General features: G+C 35.8%; 1 protein-coding gene across 7 annotated transcripts in view; it reads left to right on the plus strand.

Annotated features, from left to right (window-relative positions):
- KIAA1109 (KIAA1109 ortholog) overlaps positions 1-22,890 on the plus strand; it is a 234,877-nt gene that overhangs the window by 31,942 nt on the left and 180,045 nt on the right. For all 7 annotated transcript variants that reach the window (XM_033215165.1, XM_033215170.1, XM_033215171.1 and 4 more), the window contains exons 7-12: positions 7,188-7,374; positions 8,578-8,659; positions 9,052-9,245; positions 11,122-11,201; positions 13,357-13,507; positions 17,370-17,526. In XM_033215165.1, coding sequence (XP_033071056.1) covers positions 7,188-7,374; positions 8,578-8,659; positions 9,052-9,245; positions 11,122-11,201; positions 13,357-13,507; positions 17,370-17,526 — 851 coding nt within the window. The remainder of the gene's footprint in view (positions 1-7,187; positions 7,375-8,577; positions 8,660-9,051; positions 9,246-11,121; positions 11,202-13,356; positions 13,508-17,369; positions 17,527-22,890) is intronic.

Here is a 22,890-nt window from a genome sequence, read left to right on the forward strand (position 1 = left end):
CTATGTCCTGAATGGTACTACCTAGATTTTCTTCTAGGTTTTTATGGTATTAGGTCTAACATTTAAGTCTCTAATCCATCTTGAATTAATTTTCGTATAAGGGGTAAGGAAAGGATCCAGTTTCAGCTTTCTACTTATGGCTAGCCAATTTTCCCAGCACCATTTATTAAATAGGGAATCCTTTCCCCATTTCTTGTTTTTGTCAGGTTTGTCAAAGATCAGATGGCTGTAGATGTGTGGTATTATTTCTGAGGACTCTGTTCTGTTCCATTGGTCTATATCTCTGTTGTGGTACCAGTACCATGCTGTTTTGGTTACTGTAGCCTTGTAGTATAGTTTGAAGTCAGGTAGCGTGACGCCTCCAGCTTTGTCCTTTTGACTTAGGATTGTCTTGGCAATGCGGGCTCTTTTTTGGTTCCATATGAACTTTAAAGCCGTTTTTTCCAATTCTGTGAAGAAAGTCATTGGTAGCTTGATGGGGATGGCATTGAATCTATAAATCACCTTGGGCAGTATGGCCATTTTCACGATATTGATTCTTCCTATCCATGAGCATGGTATGTTCTTCCATTTGTTTGTGTCCTCTTTGATTTCACTGAGCAGTGGTTTGTAGTTCTCCTTGAAGAGGTCCTTTACATCCCTTGTAAGCTGGATTCCTAGGTATTTGATTCTCTTTGAAGCAATTGTGAATGGAAGTTGATTCCTGATTTGGCTCTCTGCTTGTCTGTTACTGGTGTATAAGAATGCTTGTGATTTTTGCACATTAATTTTGTATCCTGAGACTTTGCTGAAGTTGCTTATCAGCTTAAGCAGATTTTGGGCTGAGACAATGGGGTTTTCTAAATATACAATCATGTCATCTGCAAACAGGGACAATTTGACTTCTTCTTTTCCTAACTGGATACCCTTGATTTCTTTCTCTTGCCTGATTGCCCTAGCCAGAACTTCCAACACTATGTTGAATAGGAGTGGTGAGAGAGGGCATCCCTGTCTTGTGCCAGTTTTCAAAGGGAATTTTTCCAGTTTTTGCCCATTCAGTATGATATTAGCTGTGGGTTTGTCATAAATAGCTCTTATTATTTTGAGGTACGTTCCATCAATACCAAATTTATTGAGCGTTTTTAGCATAAAGGGCTGTTGAATTTTGTCAAAAGCCTTTTCTGCATCTATTGAGATAATCATGTGGTTCTTGTCTTTGGTTCTGTTTATATGCTGGATTACGTTTATTGATTTGCGAATGTTGAACCAGCCTTGCATCCCAGGGATGAAGCCCACTTGATCATGGTGGATAAGCTTTTTGATGTGCTGCTGAATCCGGTTTGCCAGTATTTTATTGAGGATTTTTGCATCGATGTTCATCAGGGATATTGGTCTAAAATTCTCTCTTTTTGTTGTGTCTCTGCCAGGCTTTGGTATCAGGATGATGTTGGCCTCATAAAAAGAGTTAGGGAGGATTCCCTCTTTTTCTATTGATTGAAATAGTTTCAGAAGGAATGGTACCAGCTCCACCTTGTACCTCTGGTAGAATTCAGCTGTGAATCCATCTGGTCCTGGACTTTTTTTGGTGGGTAGGCTATTAATTGTTGCCTCAATTTCAGAGCCTGCTATTGGTCTATTCAGGGATTCAACTTCTTCCTGGTTTAGTCTTGGAGAGTGTAAGTGTCCAGGAAATTATCCATTTCTTCTAGATTTTCTAGTTGATTTGCGTAGAGGTGTTTATAGTATTCTCTGATGGTAGTTTGTATTTCTGTGGGGTCGGTGGTGATATCCCCTTTATCATTTTTTATTGCGTCTATTTGATTCCTCTCTCTTTTCTTCTTTATTAGTCTAGCTAGCGGTCTGTCAATTTTGTTGATCTTTTCAAAAAACCAACTCCTGGATTCATTGATTTTTTGGAGGGTTTTTTGTGTCTCTATCTCCTTCAGTTCTGCTCTGATCTTAGTTATTTCTTGCCTTCTGCTAGCTTTTGAATGTGTTTGCTCTTGCCTCTCTAGTTCTTTTAATTGTGATGTTAGAGTGTCAATTTTAGATCTCTCCTGCTTTCTCTTGTGGGCATTTAGTGCTATAAATTTCACTCTACACACTGCTTTAAATGTGTCCCAGAGATTCTGGTATGTTGTATCTTTGTTCTCATTGGTTTCAAAGAACATCTTTATTTCTGCTTTCATTTCGTTATGTACCCAGTAGTCATTCAGGAGCAGGTTGTTCAGTTTCCATGTAATTGAGCGGTTTGGATTGAGTTTCTTAGTCCTGAGTTCTAGTTTGATTGCACTGTGATCTGAGAGACAGTTTGTTATAATTTCTGTTCTTGTACATTTGCTGAGGAGTGCTTTACTTCCAATTATGTGGTCAATTTTGGAATAAGTGCGATGTGGTGCTGAGAAGAATGTATATTCTGTTGATTTGGGGTGGAGAGTTCTATAGATGTCTATTAGGTCCGCTTGGTGCAGAGATGAGTTCAATTCCTGGATATCCTTGTTAACTTTCTGTCTCGTTGATCTGTCTAATGTTGACAGTGGAGTGTTGAAGTCTCCCATTATTATTGTATGGGAGTCTAAGTCTCTTTGTAGGTCTCTAAGGACTTGCTTTATGAATCTGGGTGCTCCTGTATTGGGTGCATATATATTTAGGAGAGTTAGCTCTTCCTGTTGAATTGATCCCTTTACCATGATGTAATGGCCTTCTTTGTCTCTTTTGATCTTTGATGGTTTAAAGTCTGTTTTATCAGAGACCAGGATTGCAACCCCTGCTTTTTTTTGTTCTCCATTTGCTTGGTAGATCTTCCTCCATCCCTTTATTTTGAGCCTATGTATGTCTCTGCATGTGAGATGGGTCTCCTGAATACAGCAGACTGATGGGTCTTGACTCTTGATCCAGTTTGCCAGTCTGTGTCTTTTAATTGGAGCATTTAGTCCATTGACATTTAAGGTTAATATTGTTATGTGTGAACTTGATCCTGTCATTATGATATTAACTGGTTATTTTGCTCGTTAGTTGATGCAGTTTCTTCCTAGCCTCGATGGTCTTTACATTTTGGCATGTTTTTGCAATGGCTGGTACCGCTTGTTCCTTTCCATGTTTAGGGCTTCCTTCAGGGTCTCTTGTAAGGCAGGCCTGGTGGTGACAAAATCTCTAAGCATTTGCTTATCTGTAAAGGATTTTATTTCTCCTTCACTGATGAAGCTTAGTTTGGCTGGATATGAAATTCTGGGTTTAAAATTCTTTTCTTTAAGAACGTTGAATATTGGCCCCCACTCTCTTCTGGCTTGTAGAGTTTCTGCCGAGAGGTCTGCTGTTATTCTGATGGGCTTCCCTTTGTGGGTAACCCGACCTTTCTCTCTGGCTGCCCTTAAGATTTTTTCCTTCATTTCAACTTTGGTGAATCTGGCAATTATGTGTCTTGGAGTTGCTCTTCTGGAGGAGTATCTTTGTGGCGTTCTCTGTATTTCCTGAATTTGAATGTTGGCCTGCCCTACTAGGTTGGGGAAGTTCTCCTGGATGATATCCTGAAGAGTGTTTTCCAACTTGGTTCCATTTTCCCCCTCACTTTCAGGCACCCCAATCAGACGTAGATTTGGTCTTTTTACATAATCCCATACTTCTTGCAGGCTTTGTTCATTTCTTTTTCTTCTTTTTTCTTTTGGTTTCTCTTCTCGCTTCATTTCATTCATTTGATCCTCAATCGCTGATACTCTTTCTTCCAGTTGATCGAGTCGGTTACTGAAGCTTGTGCATTTGTCACGTATTTCTCGTGTCATGGTTTTCATCTCTGTCATTTCGTTTATGATCTTCTCTGCATTAATTAATCTAGCTGTCAATTCTTCCACTCTTTTTTCAAGATTTTTAGTTTCTTTGCGCTGGGTACGTAATTCCTCCTTTAGCTCTGAGAGGTTTGATGGACTGAAGCCTTCTTCTCTCATCTCGTCAAAGTCATTCTCTGACCAGCTTTGATCCGTTGCTGGCGATGGGCTGCGCTCCTTTGCAGGGGGAGATGCGCTCTTATTTTTTGAATTTCCAGCTTTTCTGCCCTGCTTCTTCCCCATCTTTGTGGTTTTATCTGTCTCTGGACTTTGTTGATGGTGACGTACGGATGGGGTTTTGGTATAGGTGTCCTTCCTGTTTGATAGTTTTCCGTCTGACAGTCAGAAGGACTGTCTGTTGGTCTGTTGGAGATTGCTTGAGGTCCACTCCAGACCCTGTTTGCCTGGGTATCAGCAGCAGAGGTTGCCGAAGATAGAATATTGCTGAACAGCGAGTGTACCTGTCTGATTCTTTCTTTGGAAGTTTCCTCTCAGGGGTGACGCCACCCTGTGAGGTGTGGGGTGTCAGACTGCCCCTAGTGGGGGATGTCTCCCAGCTAGGCTACTCAGGGGTCAGGGACCCACCTGAGCAGGCAGTCTGTCCGTTCTCGGATCTCAACCTCCGCGTTAGGAGATCCACGGCTCTCCCCAAAGCTGTCAGACAGAGTCGTTCGCGTCTGCACCGCCCCCGCTCTTTCCCCTAATGGGCTGCAGCTGTGCGCTGTCCGCAGAGGTAGAGTCTACAGAGACAGGCAGGCTTCCTTGAGCTGCTGTGAGCTCCACCCAGTTCGAGCTTCCCAGTGGCTTTGTTTACCTACTTAAGCCTCAGCAATGGCGGGCGCCCCTCCCCCAGCCTCGCTGCTGCCTTGCGGATAGATCGCCGCAGACGGCTGTGTTAGCAGTGAGGGAGGCTCCGTGGGCGTGGGACCCTCCCGGCCAGGTGTGGGATATATTCTCCTGGTGTGCCTGTTTCCTTAAAGCGCAGTATTGGGGTGGGAGTTACCCGATTTTCCAGGTGTTGTGTGTCTCAGTTCCCCTGGCTAGGAAAAAGGGATTCCTTTCCCCCTTGTGCTTCCAGGTGAGGCGATGCCTCGCCCTGCTTCAGCTCACGCTGGTCAGGCTGCAGCAGCTGACCAGCACCGATTTTCCGGCACTCCCTAGCGAGATGACCCCAGTACCTCAGTTGAAAACGCAGAAATCACCGGTCTTCTGTGTCGCTCGCGCTGGGAGTTGGAGACTGGAGCTGCTCCTATTCGGCCATCTTCACATTTTTCTTTCAAAATCATAAACCAGCTATATAAACAAAAAATTTTTTGTTTCAGCTCTACTGTAATCTTGTTGGAAAGATGGCTTATGTTAACTAAATATGTTTTTAAAAAAGAAAAGTTTAGACAAAAGAGCAAATCATCTAACAAATAGACTGCAAGCTTAATAGAAGCGTGACATGCAGGGGAAAATATGCACCTAAAGTAAATCTCTCTAAGGAACAAACTAGATAGACTTTACAAATGAAATCAAAGGCAGAAATATTGGGCCTGCTCAAAGTTAAGTGAATGTGTCAAAACCAAGACTGAAAAGAACGTGGCTCTTAGGAATAATTTTAGTCATCTCTACAGTATAAGTAAGATATCTTCACTTAAATGCCACCTAAAATTATTCTTTAGATAGTTGATAGCAGTTGCTAAGGAAAAAAGTTTGTAGGGCCAGGCGTGGTGGCTCACGCCTGTAATCCCAGCACTTTGGGAGGCTGAGGTGGACAGATCACCTGATGTCAGAAGCTGGAGACCAGCCTGGACAACATGGTGAAACCCTGTCTCCACTGAAAATACAAAAATTAGCCAGGCGTGATGGCGGGTGTCTGTAATCCCAGCTCCTTGGGAGGCTGAGGTGGGAGAATTGCTGGAACTTGGGAGGCGGAGGTTGCAGTGAGCGGAGATTGTGCTATTGTACTCCAGCCTGGGCAACAGAGGGAGACTCTGTCTCAAAAAAAAAAAAAAAAAAAAAAAAAATTTGTAGCAGTTGCTAAGAAAAAAAGGAAAAATGCTGGTTTAACAACTGGTACTATACAATCACAGTCTAGAGACTCATTAACATACTGCCTTTCTAAACCACACACGGGAAACTGCAAAATGCCCATTTCAAACTCTCTCTGAGAATACCTTATTGTATGACAAAACTTAGCCTTTGATCAAACTTATCTAATGAACAACTACTCTAGCTGTTGGAATACTTTTTCCAGACATGAAATCTTCCCCTAATTTTCTGATTTCATTGTTTCTACAGATGCCAAATACTAGCCCATTTACGCCAGCCTTATCAGGGAGGAGTACATCATATAGTATAGAAGCGGGGAAAGGCTATGTGGGGCAAGGGAATGATAGCAAAATGATAGAAGACTAAATACTAGTGAAATAATAGTGAAATCTAAAGTAATTTTGGCTGGCTCAAACTTGTAAGTTTAAACCTCTTTTCCTGTAGGAATAAAGTTATAAATGACAGTAGATTACTAGGTGAAAAGAAAGGATTTTTCAACCAAATGTTGATAAAATCAGAGTTTTGTAAACTTCATAGTTTTCAAAAACATCTGTTATAAAGTGGAAAACAATTAAATATCCGTAAATGTTTGAATTTGTTTAATAGAGATAAAAATGGGATAAAAGTTATAAAAAAGAGCTCTCGAAAAAAAAGGTAGTTCTTTCATTTGGTAACAAAAGAAAGCATTGATTGTGGTACCTTTTTTCTGTGGCACTCTTTGGTTGACATGTGATGCATTATTATAGATTATTTCCTGAGTAGAAACAGGTGCCTCATCCATCACTTTAAATGGATTCCTTAATTACTATTGTTATTTCTACTTAATATAATTATGTCTTTTATTTGAGAAGATTGAAGTCCACAGTTCATAAAACCTATGTTTTAGTGTTATGTGTGTTTAAAGAAATAAGTATTTATGAAAAATTGTAGTTTCTGTGATGCAGAAGTTCAAATACCAATATGATAGTTAAATAAAGCATCATACTTGAAATATTTTACTGCTATGTATTTTGGTATAAAATTATGGCTGTATTAAGATAAAGGTGTACTTTTACTCTTTAAATGATACTTTACTATTCTTAGCATAAAAATCTTTAATTTTTTTCAGTAAGTAACCGGAATCTAGAAATTAAAGTTGTTTTTAGAATGCTAAATTAAAATATAACAGAAACATCAACTTTTTTCTTTTTTTGTCCAGTGTTTTGTATTTATTTTATTAGTATGCCTCTCTGTATCGTAGAATTCTATTTTAAAATAAATTAAATTACTTTAGCTGTGTAAAAATGTTTGAATAAAAACTTTGAAGTTCTTGAAAAGTTGACTAAAAATTTTTTTTGTAATTGGTGTCTTTAGATCCAAAGGCAGAAACCAGGTTATACATCACAGTCAATGACTTTGAATTTCATGTCTATAATCGTTCGGATCTTTATGGACGCCTTCAAGAGTTGTTTGGTTTGGAGCCAACAATAATTCCACCCAAGAAAGAAGATGATAAAACACGGGAAAATGGAAGGACAAGAACCCAATCGAAAATTGAAAGGTTCAGTGTCATACTTGAATTTTATTAATCTCTAGCATTAAACATTTGTCTTTATTAGAATATCATTGAGGCTGTGCACCTAGACAGGGCCCAATGTTGTTTTGCAAATTAACTAAAACTTTTAGTAACATAAATAATTATATAATTATTTGAGAAATTGCAATAATATAGAATATGTAATCTAAAAAAGTCGTGTTCTATTCCCCTGTGCACAAATCCTACTTTTCTCTGTATTAATAACTACTATTATGAATTTAGTTTTTATCCTTTTGAATGTATGTACATAAATGTATACATACATATTTAAGGTGCATGTACAAATACATGATTTTGTTCTGTGTGTTTCTAAACATATATGTTTAGAATATGTGCCTCATATAGTGTGTATTGTTCTGTAATTTGCTTTTTATGCAGCAGTTTGTCTGTAAGCTCGTTCCATATCTGTATATGTAGGTCTGCTTTTAAAAATACATATCTGTGTATGTAGGTCTACCTACAAAATTATTCTAGAACAGGATCAGCAAACTTAGACCTGTAGCACAAGTCTAGCCTACTGCCTGTTTTGTATATAGAGTTTTATTGGGACATAGCCACACATATTTATTTATATATTATCTATCTATTTAGTGAATTGCTGTGAAATTTTCATTTCTTAAATTTTGTGTACTTCGTATAGGGCCAGTTTTCTTACTCTTGGCTTATCATTTTCATTTCATTAAGGGAGAATTAATTTGGCACAAGGTATTTGGGCAAGGGAAGGAAGAGGAGTAACTGTATCGTTTTCAGAAGTGCTTAAAACAGTAGACAAACATCAAAGTAACTTGTACCTTAATCATTTATGTTTTAATGACAGCTTTGGCTGTCTTAAAAAATGTCATTTGGTAACATAATGGACAAAATGGTAGATGTAATGATAGCATATCATCCCTTATTGTTTTATCATTAAAGCTTGTTATTCTAAAAACATAGTTTTATTATTATAGCTTATCCATCTAAAAGTTGATATGATAGAGTGCTCCAGTAGACAGCTTTAGGAATATTAGGATTCCTTCAGATGATCATTGTTCTGTTTACTGAAGTAGTCATTAGATGTATTTGGAAAAGTAAACTGATATTGTGAGGTATGGTATTGTGAGGAAGCGAACTATGTCCTCGGGTATTTAAGTTTTTCTTATTCATGTCAGTTGTATTTTTTCTTGTTAGAGTTAAAGTAAAAACAGAATCCCAAGACCCCACATCTTCATGGAGATCGCTTATTCCAGTCATAAAGGTCAATGTGAGCACAGTAAGTAAATTCTGCTACAATTACTGTTTCATGGGGTAATAACGTACAACTTTTAATTTTTGCAAATATGATTTTAATGTAAGAAAATTAAATAATTTTGTGGAGTTTCTTTTAGTTCTCATTTCTGTAAAGTATGAGTGAAATAATTATTTTAACCTCGATACTGTTTTCTGACAAATTTGTGTTTAAATTTCTTTAAGTACTTAAATTTTCTTTTAAGTACTGGTTTAAGTTGACCAGTGGAATAATTTAAATAGCACATAGTCCTAAAGTGGAATCATTAAGCTGTTGTTGAAAATGTTTGTTATTAGTTTAGCTAAAGAAAGAAATATGGCCAGAATAGCATATGTAATATCTCTTATCTGGTTTTTTTTTTTTTTTTTTTTTTTTAGGGACGTTTGGCCTTTGGAAATCACTACCAGCCACAAACTCTGTGCATCAACTTTGATGATGCTTTCTTAACTTATACTACAAAACCACCTTCAAGTCATCTTGACCAATTCATGCATATTGTGAAAGGAAAGCTTGAAAATGTTCGAGTCATGCTTGTTCCTAGTCCAAGATATGTTGGTCTTCAAAATGATGAGTAAGAAAATCTTATAAAAATAATAAAAACCTTCTTAGAGCTAATACAGATACAGCTAGAAACTTGAACATCCTTTTAATTTTTTTGCTACAAGTTGTACAAAAATTAGGTACATTTCTCTCTTAAAGCAGTTAACAGCGTAGTCCTTCTTTATGGGATAAATGGATATACTATCCAGTGATAAACTCTAATTTTGAATATTTTTCTGCATGATTATAACTATAATTTTTTTATCTGTTTTTCCTTCTAATTGTATTTTGGAAACTTGTTTTGTGCAATTAGCTCCTGTTTGTATGTTAGGAGAGATACATTACAGGTAGGTTTTTGTTTCTAGAAGATATGACTAAAGAGTAAATTGAACAGATTCATTACAGTGGAATACCATTTTGAGTTAGTGAAAGTTGAAAATTGAATCGAAATTACTCTTGGAAAATTTGGTGAAGTTAAGATGGTATAGTTTTGCGACCCACTTGACATTTCTTCCATTTAGCTTTCCAGATTTTTTTTTTCCTTCAGTGAAGTAGTTGCTTGTATTTATAAGACTCATTATAGGAATGATGTACACTGGACTCACTCAGTGTGGTGGAATGCTGAGTGGGAGAATGATGGGCTCTTGTGGTTTTTGTGTGTAAAGGATACTCTGTGGTTGAATTTATGTAATTTAAGTGTTCATATGGAGAGTTTTTAGTACAGTGTCTCAGCTTTTATCTTTGTGTGTAGGCACTTTATGAGGTTATATGTGAAACATGATTATTCCTTTTTAGTTATAACTCTTGACTGGCCTGGTATTCGATTTTCCAGGATTTGGCTAGAATGATAGAAAGAGGGTTTTTCCTTTTTGAGTATCATGGTGAGTGGGTCTACCTGGCCTCCCTCTTCAAGATCATGGACTTGGTTAAGAATCTTCTGGAATGTGGACTGTGCACACAAATGTGTATGAGTGCACAGGATTTTTTTGAAAAATTATAGAGAGTAAGATGAAAAAGTGTCTTGTTATTAATAATTTGTTTAAAAAATTTTAAATTGTATTTTTCACTTGTTAAAACTAAGTGTGGAGATTACATGATGATATTAAACATTAACCTTTGTGATTTAATACTTATTTAGAAAAAATTGCTGAGTTTTTGCATTTAATATTATCTAATGATTGAGAAGTTAATTTTGATATGCAAGAAGATATTGTGATGTATGTATGACAGAGAAAAGTTGTTTAATCAAAGCAAACAGATATTAATTAATGGTTTCTGGGAAATTATTGATGGTAGAAAAACATTCATTCCAGAGTTAGAGTTCACAGTGTTTGCTCTAGATTTATTCAAGTTGATTAAATATTCATGGAAATAGGTAATATGAAGATAAAAATGACAACTTTTGTCTTATTTAATGTTCTTGAATGATTATAGTTTAATGTACAGCTAGATAAAATGGTACTTATTATTTAGCTATTAATATAAAATGGTCAAATTTTAATTTTGTTGTAAATGCAGAATATGATCATTTTATTCCAGTGATCATCATTCCATTGTATTTAAACTTTGTTTTAAATCGATTTCCCTCATTCAAAACTGAAAATGAAAAATATAAAACCAAAGTTTTTCTTTTTAAAACCAAATTTTTTTTCTTCTTGAACTAATTTACTGATAAATTTTTAGTATCATTTTATTATTGAGTCTAATAAAGAATAGAACTATGGAACAATTTCTTAGGATGATTGTTCATGGGAAAGATGTTTTTCTTTCTTTTCAGGATGCTACTTGTTATGTACTTTTTAGTTTTTTTCTTTTTCTTTTCACCTATTACCAGCATTACCTAGGATACTGAACATTTTATATTCTGGAGATTTGTTTAGTTTGCTTTCCCCTCCACCTTGTTATAGACCACCGAGATTAATGGGAGAAGGTTTTGTGGTGATGCAGTCAAATGATGTTGACATCTACTACTACATGGATGAGCCAGGTATTGTTGTTGTTGTTGTTGTTGCTGTTTTTTTAAAGTGAGCGAGTCTCACTCTGTCACACAGGCTGGAATGCAGTGGCGTAATCATAGTCCATTTTACCCTTGACCTTCCAGGCTCAAGCAGTCCTCCTACCTCAGCCTCCTGAGTTGCTAAGATGACAGGAATAATGCCACTGTGCTTGACTTAATTTTTAAAGTTTTTGTAGAGATGGTATTCTGCTCTATTGCCCAGGCTGATCTCAAATTCCTGACCTCAAGTGATCCTCCTGCCTCATTCTCCCAAAGTGCTGGGATTGTAGGCACGAGCCCATGGTGCCTGGCCTGTTTTTTTTTTTAAAAGTGTGTTTCATAGCTACAATGATGTTTGTTCTATGAAATGCTGATATCTAGTAATATTTTAAATCTTCTTGCTTAGGCAACAGGAAATGGTAAATGTAGATATGAGTGAAAATATCTGTGTCATTTCTCAAAACTTGAATATTAGTATTGTAGATTAAAAGAGAACTTTTTTTTTCAAATTCAGTTTTCATAGATAAACCTCAAAAATTGAGAATGCAGATGATCATGAGTGAAAACCTTTAAAGAATGTAGTAATAGTTAAGGTAGTTCATCTTAGCTTAGAAGCTTAGTATATTAGATTCGAGACTTAAAGTTTGAGGACTGAAATACATCTAGTTAAAATTCTTGACAGGTGGCTTCCATTTTATAAAAGTATCTAAACATTGGGTTTTAAGCTCTTTTTTCATACTTCTGCTCTTTTTATACCTTTCAGATTATAAAAGTATTTAAGGTCAAAGTGTTTTGAAAGTAAAACTAAGATTTTATTTGCCCTTTCACCGTGTTGACATTTGTGCTAATGGTGCAGAGCAATGGTGGGTAAAACTGTTGTTGCTTTAACACTAATCAAGGAAGTGGTTCCTAATTATACTAGTAGTCATTGTGTTTTTCAACTGCCACACATTTGTGGTAAAACAAAATGTCAATATCGCATAACAATTTCCTTGATAAAGCAGTAGAAATTGTTTATTTTGTCAAATGTTGACCTTTGAGTAAAGTGTTTTTAATATTTGGTGTGAGAAAGTGGGAAGTAAACATAAAGTGCTTGTGCTGCATACCAAAATATTCTGGTGTCTTGAGGAAAAGCACTTGTATGATTAAGTTGCAAGCTGCACTAATTGCATTTTTTTCATGGAGTGCTAGTTTTATTTGAAAGAGTAGTTAGAGACAAACTGTAATTTGTGCTTTCTTGTGAAAATTAGAACTTTGGAAAATTCGAGTCTGCTGTTATGAGCTTCACAGCATCCCAATAGTTAACAACTTTTATGATGAGACCACCAATGATATAGCAAGGGTGATGTTTTTAAATGTTTAATAATGGAATTGGTCAACATTTGGAAAAAATCTGCATTGCTCAGTGAACCCGTATTTTCCAAATGACCAGTGCATGATGTTATAAAAGTCATGCATAGATAAATGTATTCGAAGTGCAACATAGACCAGTAGATTTTAACATAACAGGGTATGAAAAGTTTAGTGATATGGCTTCAGATTCCACATTGCAATTAACCTTTAAGAAATTTCCATTTGTTGAATTTTGGGGTATATCAAAGAAGAGTATTGAAAATTGCCTGAAAAAGCTATTAAAATACTGCTCCCTTTTCTATCTACATATCTTTATGAGGCCAGATCTTTTCCAAATCCTTCAGTAACAGATAGAATGCCGAAACAGCTATGAAAATCCACCTGTTTTCTATTAAGCTAGACATTAAAGATTTGCCAAAAAAAACCCCTCTAATACTTCTCACTAAATTATTTTGTTTTAGAAAATATAGTTATTCTTCATTAAAAATGAGATTAAAATTTCATTTACTTTTTATATTTATATTACATGTAATATTTAATTATATTAAATATTTTATTATGCCAACATGAGTTTATTTTAAAAATATTTTTAAAAATTGCTGAATTTTAATTTTGAACATAGTAATTCTTGATAGACATAATACAATATGAGAACAACCTTTTTTAGGTTCTCAATAAGTTTTAAGAGTGTAAAGGTTTCCTGAGACCAAAAATGTTAGAACTGCTGATGTAAGGAAACTTTTTAATGGCCATTTTAAATAACTGCCTTTATATTGTATGTTCTGGAATATAGGACTTGTTCCGGAAGAAACAGAAGAAAATATTGAAGGAGAAATGAGCAGTGAAGACTGCAAACTACAAGACTTGCCTCCATGTTGGGGACTGGATATAGTTTGTGGTAAAGGAACAGATTTTAATTATGGACCATGGGCCGATAGGCAGAGGTACTTGAGTATATTATATTTCTAATAAGTCTTTTAGATGTATTGAGATGCATATAATGTTAAATAAAATCTAGCTTAAAATTTTTATAAACTGTTTTATTACAGCAGAAGAAGATATCACTAAACATTTTGATCCAAATAATAACTTGCTTGTGGCTTTTCCACAAGCAAGTTCATTCCAAAAATGAAACTGATTGATTGGAAAGATGGTGAATGAAGAGTGTATTTGTTGGTTCATTTGTTTTTTCTTTTGGATTTAATCCACAATGATTTCTTTATTGATCCCCTACTATATGCCAGATATTGTTGGGACTATGGGAATTCAGAAATAAAAGACATATGTCTTCCAGTTTTAGTGGGGAAGAAAGAACCAAAAGACTAATGTTAGGTGCTATAATAAAGGTAAGTAAAGGGTCTGGATGAAGAACTTAGAAAAGTACTCTAGTAGTTCGCTAGGGCTGCCTTAATAAAGCATCACAGATAATGTGGCTTAAGCAACAGAATTGTATTTTCTCACAATTCTAGAGTCTAAAAAGTCCTCCAACAAGATAGTGTGGCATGGTTGGTTCCTTCTGAGGGCTGTGAGGGAAGGATGTGTTCCAGGCCTGTCTCCTTGGCTTATAGATTGCTGTTGTTTTCCAGTGTCTTCATGTGGTCTTTCCCTTGTGTACCTCTGTGTCCAGATCATACTGTCCAGTCATATTGGATTAGGACAGCATACCCTAATGACCTCATTTTAACTTAATTACCCTTATGAAGACCCTATCTCCAAATATAGTCACATTCTGAGGTCCTGGGGGTTAGGACTTCAGCATATGAATTTTAGGGGTTAGGACTTCAACAAATGAATTTTTAGGTTACCTGGTATTCCTAGTAAATAGTATATAATTTATACTAAAGATTAGGGGAGAGAAGAATTGGGGAAGGCTTTTGGTTGAGGTAACATGTAAATTAAGTTTTGAAAGATAATTGAGAGTTAGCCAGGGAAAGAAGAGGAGGGTGAATCATTGAGGCTAGGGAAGAGTTTTATAAATGCATGAGGATAGTGGAGAATTGTCTTGTAGTTATGGTCTATAGTGGTTAAGAAGTATGGATTTTATAATGTCATTTTATTTTAAAGTAGTTTTAATTTTTAATATATTGTGAACATTTTTCTACTTCTTGAAGAATTTTAAACAAAGAAGGGAACATTTACCATTAAGTATGAGGGAGCATCTAAGTTTTTATGTACAAAATTAGACATTGCTTAAAATTAATTTAGTTTTTCTATTCATGAACTAGCGTTTTTGAATAGAGAAATACAAGCCAAGTCATTCACTTGAGCAGATATTACAGGACCATTGACAGATTAGTGAACGAGTACTGATACTAACTTGATGTATTGACTTTTTAAATGCTTTTTAAAAAAATGCTATCTAGCTAGCATTATTAGAATTATTATATGTTTTGTCAAGTAGTATATTCTATTAATCTTGGTATCTGTAGTATGTAGGAATACCTGCCTCATTAAGTAGCTAACTAACAATTATATGGTAAATGAATAAGCTCATTATTTGAAAATTCTTGCATTATGCTAAAACAGTACTTCATTAAGTTCTGCATTAGGTCATTTGTTAAACTTGAAAGTAAACAGAGCATAAAATTTCAGGTTAGAAAGAAAATACTTTTCACATTATTGGATTTAAATTTTCCTCTAATGGTAAAATTTTTCCTGTAAGTCATGTTATATTTGACATGCAGGAGTTGAAAATGAGAGATTTTACATTTCATTAAGTAATAGAGCTATATCTATTTATATTCAGAAATCTCAAGAAAAGTTTATTTTGTTTGGTTGGCAGAACAGTTATATATTGTTTGAGAAGAAAAAATGAAAATAATGCTTTAACATAGGGCCATGAAGTATTTTTGCATTTTTTAGCACTTAAATAAAGTGTGATTCTTCTTAAACTGTGTTTAATTTCATTATGTATTTTTCATAAATTTTAGGGTATATTTACACAGAAACCCAAACTAAAGTACAATCGAGAAATGACACTGAAGATAGAAATTTGCTTTAACCACTCCTTTCAGTAGATTTTTCTGCTACCAGGAGAGAAGAGCAATGCATTTCTAATCTGGACTTTAAAAAACCACTCAGGTTTATTGAAAAAAAAAAATGTATTTTTCACATGTATTTAATTCACTAATGTGAGCAATATTTGTCTCCTCAATTACATGTTCAAAAAGTCTTATGCAGCCATTCCTCTTCTCCTTCTCTGTATTGAGTTTCTGCACAAATATGAACTGTAATCAGCGATGAATAGCAAGGTCAGTTTTCTTAGTAGCCATCTATTAACATAAGACATACAAGAAGAAATCTTAGCTGTTTTGCTATTCGATAATTCTCTCAGCATTGTAAGGAGTTATTGACTTTTAAAATAGTGTAGTTTTAGCCTAGAGATTTTATAATCATAACATGATTTTAGTTTCTAGATTTTGATGTCAGTTCTACTATCTTTACATGATTATCTGAATATTTAAGATATTATTCAGTTTTTACTTCATGTTTTCTTTTTATGAATTTTCATGACAGAGTTGAAATACAAACTCTTTTAAAATGAAACTTAATCTTCAGATGATGATCATAATAATACAAACCTTCCTAACAATGTCTGGCATTTTTTTTTTTCTTTATTGCTTTCACTTAAAGTGCTTTCATTAGTATTTTCCTATTTGATCCTTATAACCCAGTGAGATTCATAGGACAGATGTGATGAACTCATTAAACTTGTGCGAAAATGGAGACGCAGAGAGGTTCAGTGATTTGGGTAAGATAGTGAAGCTAAAGCATGAAGTGCTGAGGTTCAAACCAGCCCTTCAGGTCTACTGCCTTTCTCATTATGTCCTGCTATCTACCCACCTTGTAGTCAATGATCGTCTGATGGATTCTCTATCCTTAATATTCTTAATTTTCTATATTTATGTGTCTTACTCAAAACATTTGCAGAACTTTATTTTTCTTTCATATATTTTAACGATAGCAAGTTATAGTCTATGAGACTTATTGTACAGACTTTGTCTGGTTCATCTAATTTTTCCCAGTCTTATTTATTCTAGGTAGCATTTTCTGTCACTGCTGACTCATCCCTTCCTGTTTTAAAGCCATAGACTGGCACCTTCTTTGAATGTATGAATAACATCGCACAATACTAATGTTAGCGCATGTAGAAGACTCTGAATTGAAAATTTCTTGAGCTCTTTCGTCTTTGTCAAATGATAAGGGGAGGCAAAAACATTAGCACTTTAACCTCCAAATACCTATTTACCTTTTAGAAATCTATTACTCTTTAACCTTTTAATTATATAATATTGTTTTAAAGTGATTATGAAATTAATAGAAATAGCCACGTCTTCCATGTGCCATGCACTGCTAAGTCTTTTCCATGTGTCTTACCATTTAAACCTCCGAACCTTTCTATGAGACAAGATATATTACCTCCTGTGTTACAGAAGAGGAAGCAGCTCAAATTTTCTGGGGAAGATTGAGTAACTTGTCCAGGTTGGAATAATGATTTTAATTAAGCTATCCTCTGTCAGTTCTTTGTTTGCCATTTGGGCAATTTATATACTTGTAGAGAGTCTTTAATTTGTTACAGTACACTTGAATAGTGCAAATTTTCTTTTATATCTCATTTGATAATCGTATATCTATTGAGTAATCAAAGCTCATTGATCTCTGGAAGTGTTAAATATTGCAGAAGACAGTCTAATTGTTAAATGTGATAGCAATGATAATAAAAAATTAGAATATTGATTTTGGTCCTTTATCAGAGGTAATTTTGTTTGAATAACATGTCATTATTCTTTCTACCTCCTTATGTAGAGATTGTTTGTGGAAGTTTTTCTTTCCACCTGATTATCAAGTCCTGAAAGTTTCTGAAATTGCACAGCCTGGGAGACCGAGACAGATCCTTGCTTTTGAATTACGAATGAATATTATTGCAGATGCTACAATTGATTTGCTGTTTACCAAAAATAGGGTAATTATTATAATAATATAGTAGAAAATAGTATTTAAAATTTTAACATTATTTTTCAGAGTTTTTTCCTGGTGACTAGTCCCATACTTGGAATAGTTTATATGCTCCGTTTTCCCTTCAAATAATTGTATGTATTTTACTTTCATCATAATTTTATTAAATGTCAAATAATGGGAAGAAATTAATAGTAATAGACTTTCATGCTATATTCTGGCTCATTTTCTCCTTTATATCTGGCTAAATTGTTGTAGTGTATTTTTGGTAAAAATTTGAACTTTTGTTCTTAGGAACTTTTATTTTTATTTTTATTTTTTTTTTTAAATTTTTTTTTAAATTATACTTTAAGTTCTAGGGTACATGTGCATAACGTGCAGGTTTGTTACATATATATACTTGTGCCATGTTGGTGTGCTGCACCCATCAACTCGTCAGCACCCATCAATTCGTCATTTATATCAGGTACAACTCCCAATGCAATCCCTCCCCCCTCCCCCCTCCCCATGATAGGCCCCAGTGTGTGACGTTCCCCTTCCTGAGTCCAAGTGATCTCATTGTTCAGTTCCCACCTATGAGTGAGAACATGCGGTGTTTGGTTTTCTGTTCTTGTGATACTTTGCTAAGAATGATGGTTTCCAGCTGCATCCATGTCCCTACAAAGGACGCAAACCCATCCTTTTTTATGGCTGCATAGTATTCCATGGTGTATATGTGCCACATTTTCTTAATCCAGTCTGTCACAGATGGACATTTGGGTTGATTCCAAGTCTTTGCTATTGTGAATAGTGCCGCAATAAACATACGTGTGCATATGTCTTTAAAGCAGCATGATTTATAATCCTTTGGGTATATACCCAGTAGTGGGATGGCTGGGTCATATGGTACATCTAGTTCTAGATCCTTGAGGAATTGCCATACTGTTTTCCATAATGGTTGAACTAGTTTACAATCCCACTAACAGTGTAAAAGTGTTCCTATTTCTCCACATCCTCTCCAACACCTGTTGTTTCCTGACTTTTTTTAATGATTGCCATTCTAACTGGTGTGAGATGGTATCTCATTGTGGTTTTGATTTGCATTTCTCTGATGGCGAGTGATGATGAGCATGTTTTCATGTGTCTGTTGGCTGTATGGATGTCTTCTTTTGAGAAATGTCTGTTCATATCCTTTGCCCACTTTTTGATGGGGTTGTTTTTTTCTTGTAAATTTGTTTGAGTTCTTTGTAGATTCTGGATATTAGCACTTTGTCAGATGAGTAGATTGCAAAAATTTTCTCCCATTCTGTAGGTTGCCAAAAGAAACTACCACTCTGATGGTAGTTTCTTTTGCTGTGCAGAAGCTCTTTAGTTTAATTAGATCCCATTTGTCAATTTGGGCTTTTGCTGCCATTGCTTTTGGTGTTTTAGACATGAAGTCCTTGCCCATGCCTATGTCCTGAATGGTATTACCTAGGTTTTCTTTTAGGGTTTTTATGGTATTAGGTCTAACATTTAAGTCTCTAATCCATCTTGAATTAATCTTCGTATAAGGAGTAAGGAAAGGATCCAGTTTCAGCTTTCTACTTATGGCTAGCCAATTTTCCCAGCACCATTTATTAAATAGGGAATCCTTTCCCCATTTCTTGTTTGTCTCAGGTTTGTCAAAGATCAGATGGCTGTAGATGTGTGGTATTATTTCCGAGGACTCTGTTCTGTTCCATTGGTCTATATCTCTGTTTTGGTACCAGTACCATGCTGTTTTGGTTACTGTAGCCTTGTGGTATAGTTTGAAGTCAGGTAGCGTGACGCCTCCAGCTTTGTCCTTTTGACTTAGGATTGTCTTGGCAATGTGGGCTCTTTTTTGGTTCCATATGAACTGTAAAGCAGTTTTTTCCAATTCTGTGAAGAAAGTCATTGGTAGCTTGATGGGGATGGCATTGAATCTATAAATAACCTTGGGCAGTATGGCCATTTTCACAATATTGATTCTTCCTATCCATGAGCATGGTATGTTCTTCCATTTGTTTGTGTCCTCTTTGATTTCACTGAGCAGTGGTTTGTAGTTCTCCTTGAAGAGGTCCTTTACATCCCTTGTAAGTTGGATTCCTAGGTACTTTATTCTGTTTGAAGCAATTGTGAATGGAAGTTCATTCATGATTTGGCTCTCTGTCTGTTACTGGTGTATAAGAATGCTTGTGATTTTTGCACATTAATTCTGTATCCTGAGACTTTGCTGAAGTTGCTTATCAGCTTAAGGAGATTTTGGGCTGAGACAATGGGGTTTTCTAAATATACAATCATGTCATCTGCAAACAGGGACAATTTGACTTCTTCTTTTCCTAATGAATACCCTTGATTTCTTCTCTTGCCTGATTGCCCTAGCCAGAACTTCCAACACTATGTTGAATAGGAGTGGTGAGAGAGGGCATCACTGTCTTGTGCCAGTTTTCAAAGGGAATTTTTGCAGTTTTTGCCCATTCAGTATGATATTGGCTGTGGGTTTGTCATAAATAGCTCTTATTATTTTGAGGTACGTTCCATCAATACCGAATTTATTGAGCGTTTTTAGCATGAAGGGCTGTTGAATTTTGTCAAAAGCCTTTTCTGCATCTATTGAGATAATCATGTGGTTCTTGTCTTTGGTTCTGTTTATATGCTGGATTACGTTTATTGATTTGCATATGTTGAATAAGCCTTGCATCCCAGGGGTGAAGCCCACTTGATCATGGTGGATAAGCTTTTTGATGTGCTGCTGGATTCGGTTTGCCAGTATTTTATTGAGGATTTTTGCATCGATGTTCATCAGGGATATGGTCTAAAATTCTCTTTTTTTGTTGTGTCTCTGCCAGGCTTTGGTATCAGGATGATGTTGGCCTCATAAAATGAGTTAGGGAGGATTCCCTCTTTTTCTATGATTGGAATAGTTTCAGAAGGAATGGTACCAGCTCCTCCTTGTACCTCTGGTAGAATTCGGCTGTGAATCCATCTGGTCCTGGACTTTTTTTGGTTGGTAGGCTATTAATTATTGCCTCAATTTCAGAGCCTGCTATTGGTCTATTCAGGGATTCAACTTCTTCCTGGTTTAGTCTTGGAAGAGTGTAAGTGTCCAGGAAATTATCCATTTCTTCTAGATTTTCTAGTTGATTTGCGTAGAGGTGTTTATAGTATTCTCTGATGGTAGTTTGTATTTCTGTGGGGTCAGTGGTGATCCCCTTTATCATTTTTATTGCGTCTATTTGATTCCTCTCTCTTTTCTTCTTTATTAGTCTTGCTAGCGGTCTGTCAATTTTGTTGATCTTTTCAAAAAACCAACTCCTGGATTCATTGATTTTTTGGAGGGTTTTTTGTGTCTCTATCTCCTTCAGTTCTGCTCTGATCTTAGTTATTTCTTGCCTTCTGCTAGCTTTTGAATGTGTTTGCTCTTGCCTCTCTAGTTCTTTTATTGTGATGTTAGAGTGTCAATTTTAGATCTTCCTGCTTTCTCTTGTGAGCATTTAGTGCTATAAATTTCCCTCTACACACTGCTTTAAATGTGTCCCAGAGATTCTGGTATGTTGTATCTTTGTTCTCATTGGTTTCAAAGAACATCTTTATTTCTGCCTTCATTTCGTTATGTACCCAGTAGTCATTCAGGAGCAGATTGTTCAGTTTCCATGTAGTTGAGCGGTTTTGATTGAGATTCTTAGTCCTGAGTTTTAGTTTGATTGCTCTGTGGTCTGAGAGACAGTTTATTATAATTTCTGTTCTTGTACATTTGCTGAGGAGTGCTTTACTTCCAATTATGTGGTCAATTTTGGAATAAGTGTGATGTGGTGCTGAGAAGAATGTATATTCTGTTGATTTGGGGTGGAGAGTTCTATAGATGTCTATTAGGTCCACTTGGTGCAGAGATGAGTTCAATTCCTGGATATCATTGTTAACTTTCTGTCTCGTTGATCTCTCTAATGTTGACAGTGGAGTGTTGAAGTCTCCCATTATTATTGTATGGGAGTCTAAGTCTCTTTGTAAGTCTCTAAGGACTTGCTTTATGAATCTGGGTGCTCCTGTATTTGGTGCATATATATTTAGGAGAGTTAGCTCTTCCTGTTGAATTGATCCCTTTACCATTATGTAATGGCCTTCTTTGTCTCTTATGATCTTTGATGGTTTAAAGTCTGTTTTATCAGAGACTAGGATTGCAACCCCTGCTTTTTTTTGTTCTCCATTTGCTTGGTAGATCTTCCTCCATCCCTTTATTTTGAGCCTATGTATGTCTCTGCATGTCAGATGGGTCTCCTGAATACAGCAGACTGATGGGTCTTGACTCTTTATCCAGTTTGCCAGTCTGTGTCTTTTAATTGGAGCATTTAGTCCATTGACATTTAAGGTTAATATTGTTATGTGTGAACTTGATCCTGTCATTATGATATTAACTGGTTATTTTGCTCATTAGTTGATGCAGTTTCTTCCTAGCCTCGATGGTCTTTACATTTTGGCATGTTTTTGCAATGGCTGGTACCGGTTGTTCCTTTCCATGTTTAGTGCTTCCTTCAGGGTCTCTTGTAAGGCAGGCCTGGTGGTGACAAAACCTCTAAGCATTTGCTTATCTGTAAAGGATTTTATTTCTCCTTCACTTATGAAACTTAGTTTGGCTGGATATGAAATTCTAGGTTTAAAATTCTTTTCTTTAAGAATGTTGAATATTGGCCCCCACTCTCTTCTGTCTTGTAGAGTTTCTGCCGAGAGATCTGCTGTTAGTCTGATGGGCTTCCCTTTGTGGGTAACCCGACCTTTCTCTCTGGCTGCCCTTAAGATTCTTCCTTCATTTCAACTTGGTGAATCTGGCAATTATGTGTCTTGGAGTTGCTCTTCTGGAGGAGTATCTTTGTGGCGTTCTCTGTATTTCCTGAATTTGAATATTGGCCTGCCCTACTAGGTTGGGGAAGTTCTCCTGGATGATATCCTGAAGAGTGTTTTCCAAGTTGGTTCCATTTTCCCCCTCACTTTCAGGCACCCCAATCAGACGTAGATTTGGTCTTTTTACATAATCCCATACTTTTTGCAGGCTTTGTTCATTTCTTTTTCTTCTTTTTTCTTTTGGTTTCTCTTCTCGCTTCATTTCATTCATTTGATCCTCAATCACTGATACTCTTTCTTCCAGTTGATCGAGTCGGTTACTGAAGCTTGTGCATTTGTCACGTATTTCTCGTGTCATGGTTTTCATCTCTGTCATTTCGTTTATGATCTTCTCTGCATTAATTAGTCTAGCTGTCAATTCTTCCACTCTTTTTTCAAGATTTTTAGTTTCTTTGCACTGGGTACCTAATTCCTCCTTTAGCTCTGAGAAGTTTGATGGACCGAAGCCTTCTTCTCTCATCTCGTCAAAGTCATTCTCTGACCAGCTTTGATC

The sequence above is a fragment of the Trachypithecus francoisi genome, unplaced genomic scaffold, assembly GCF_009764315.1.
Source record: "Trachypithecus francoisi isolate TF-2019V2 unplaced genomic scaffold, Tfra_2.0 Lachesis_group1, whole genome shotgun sequence".
Taxonomy (NCBI): domain Eukaryota; kingdom Metazoa; phylum Chordata; class Mammalia; order Primates; family Cercopithecidae; genus Trachypithecus; species Trachypithecus francoisi.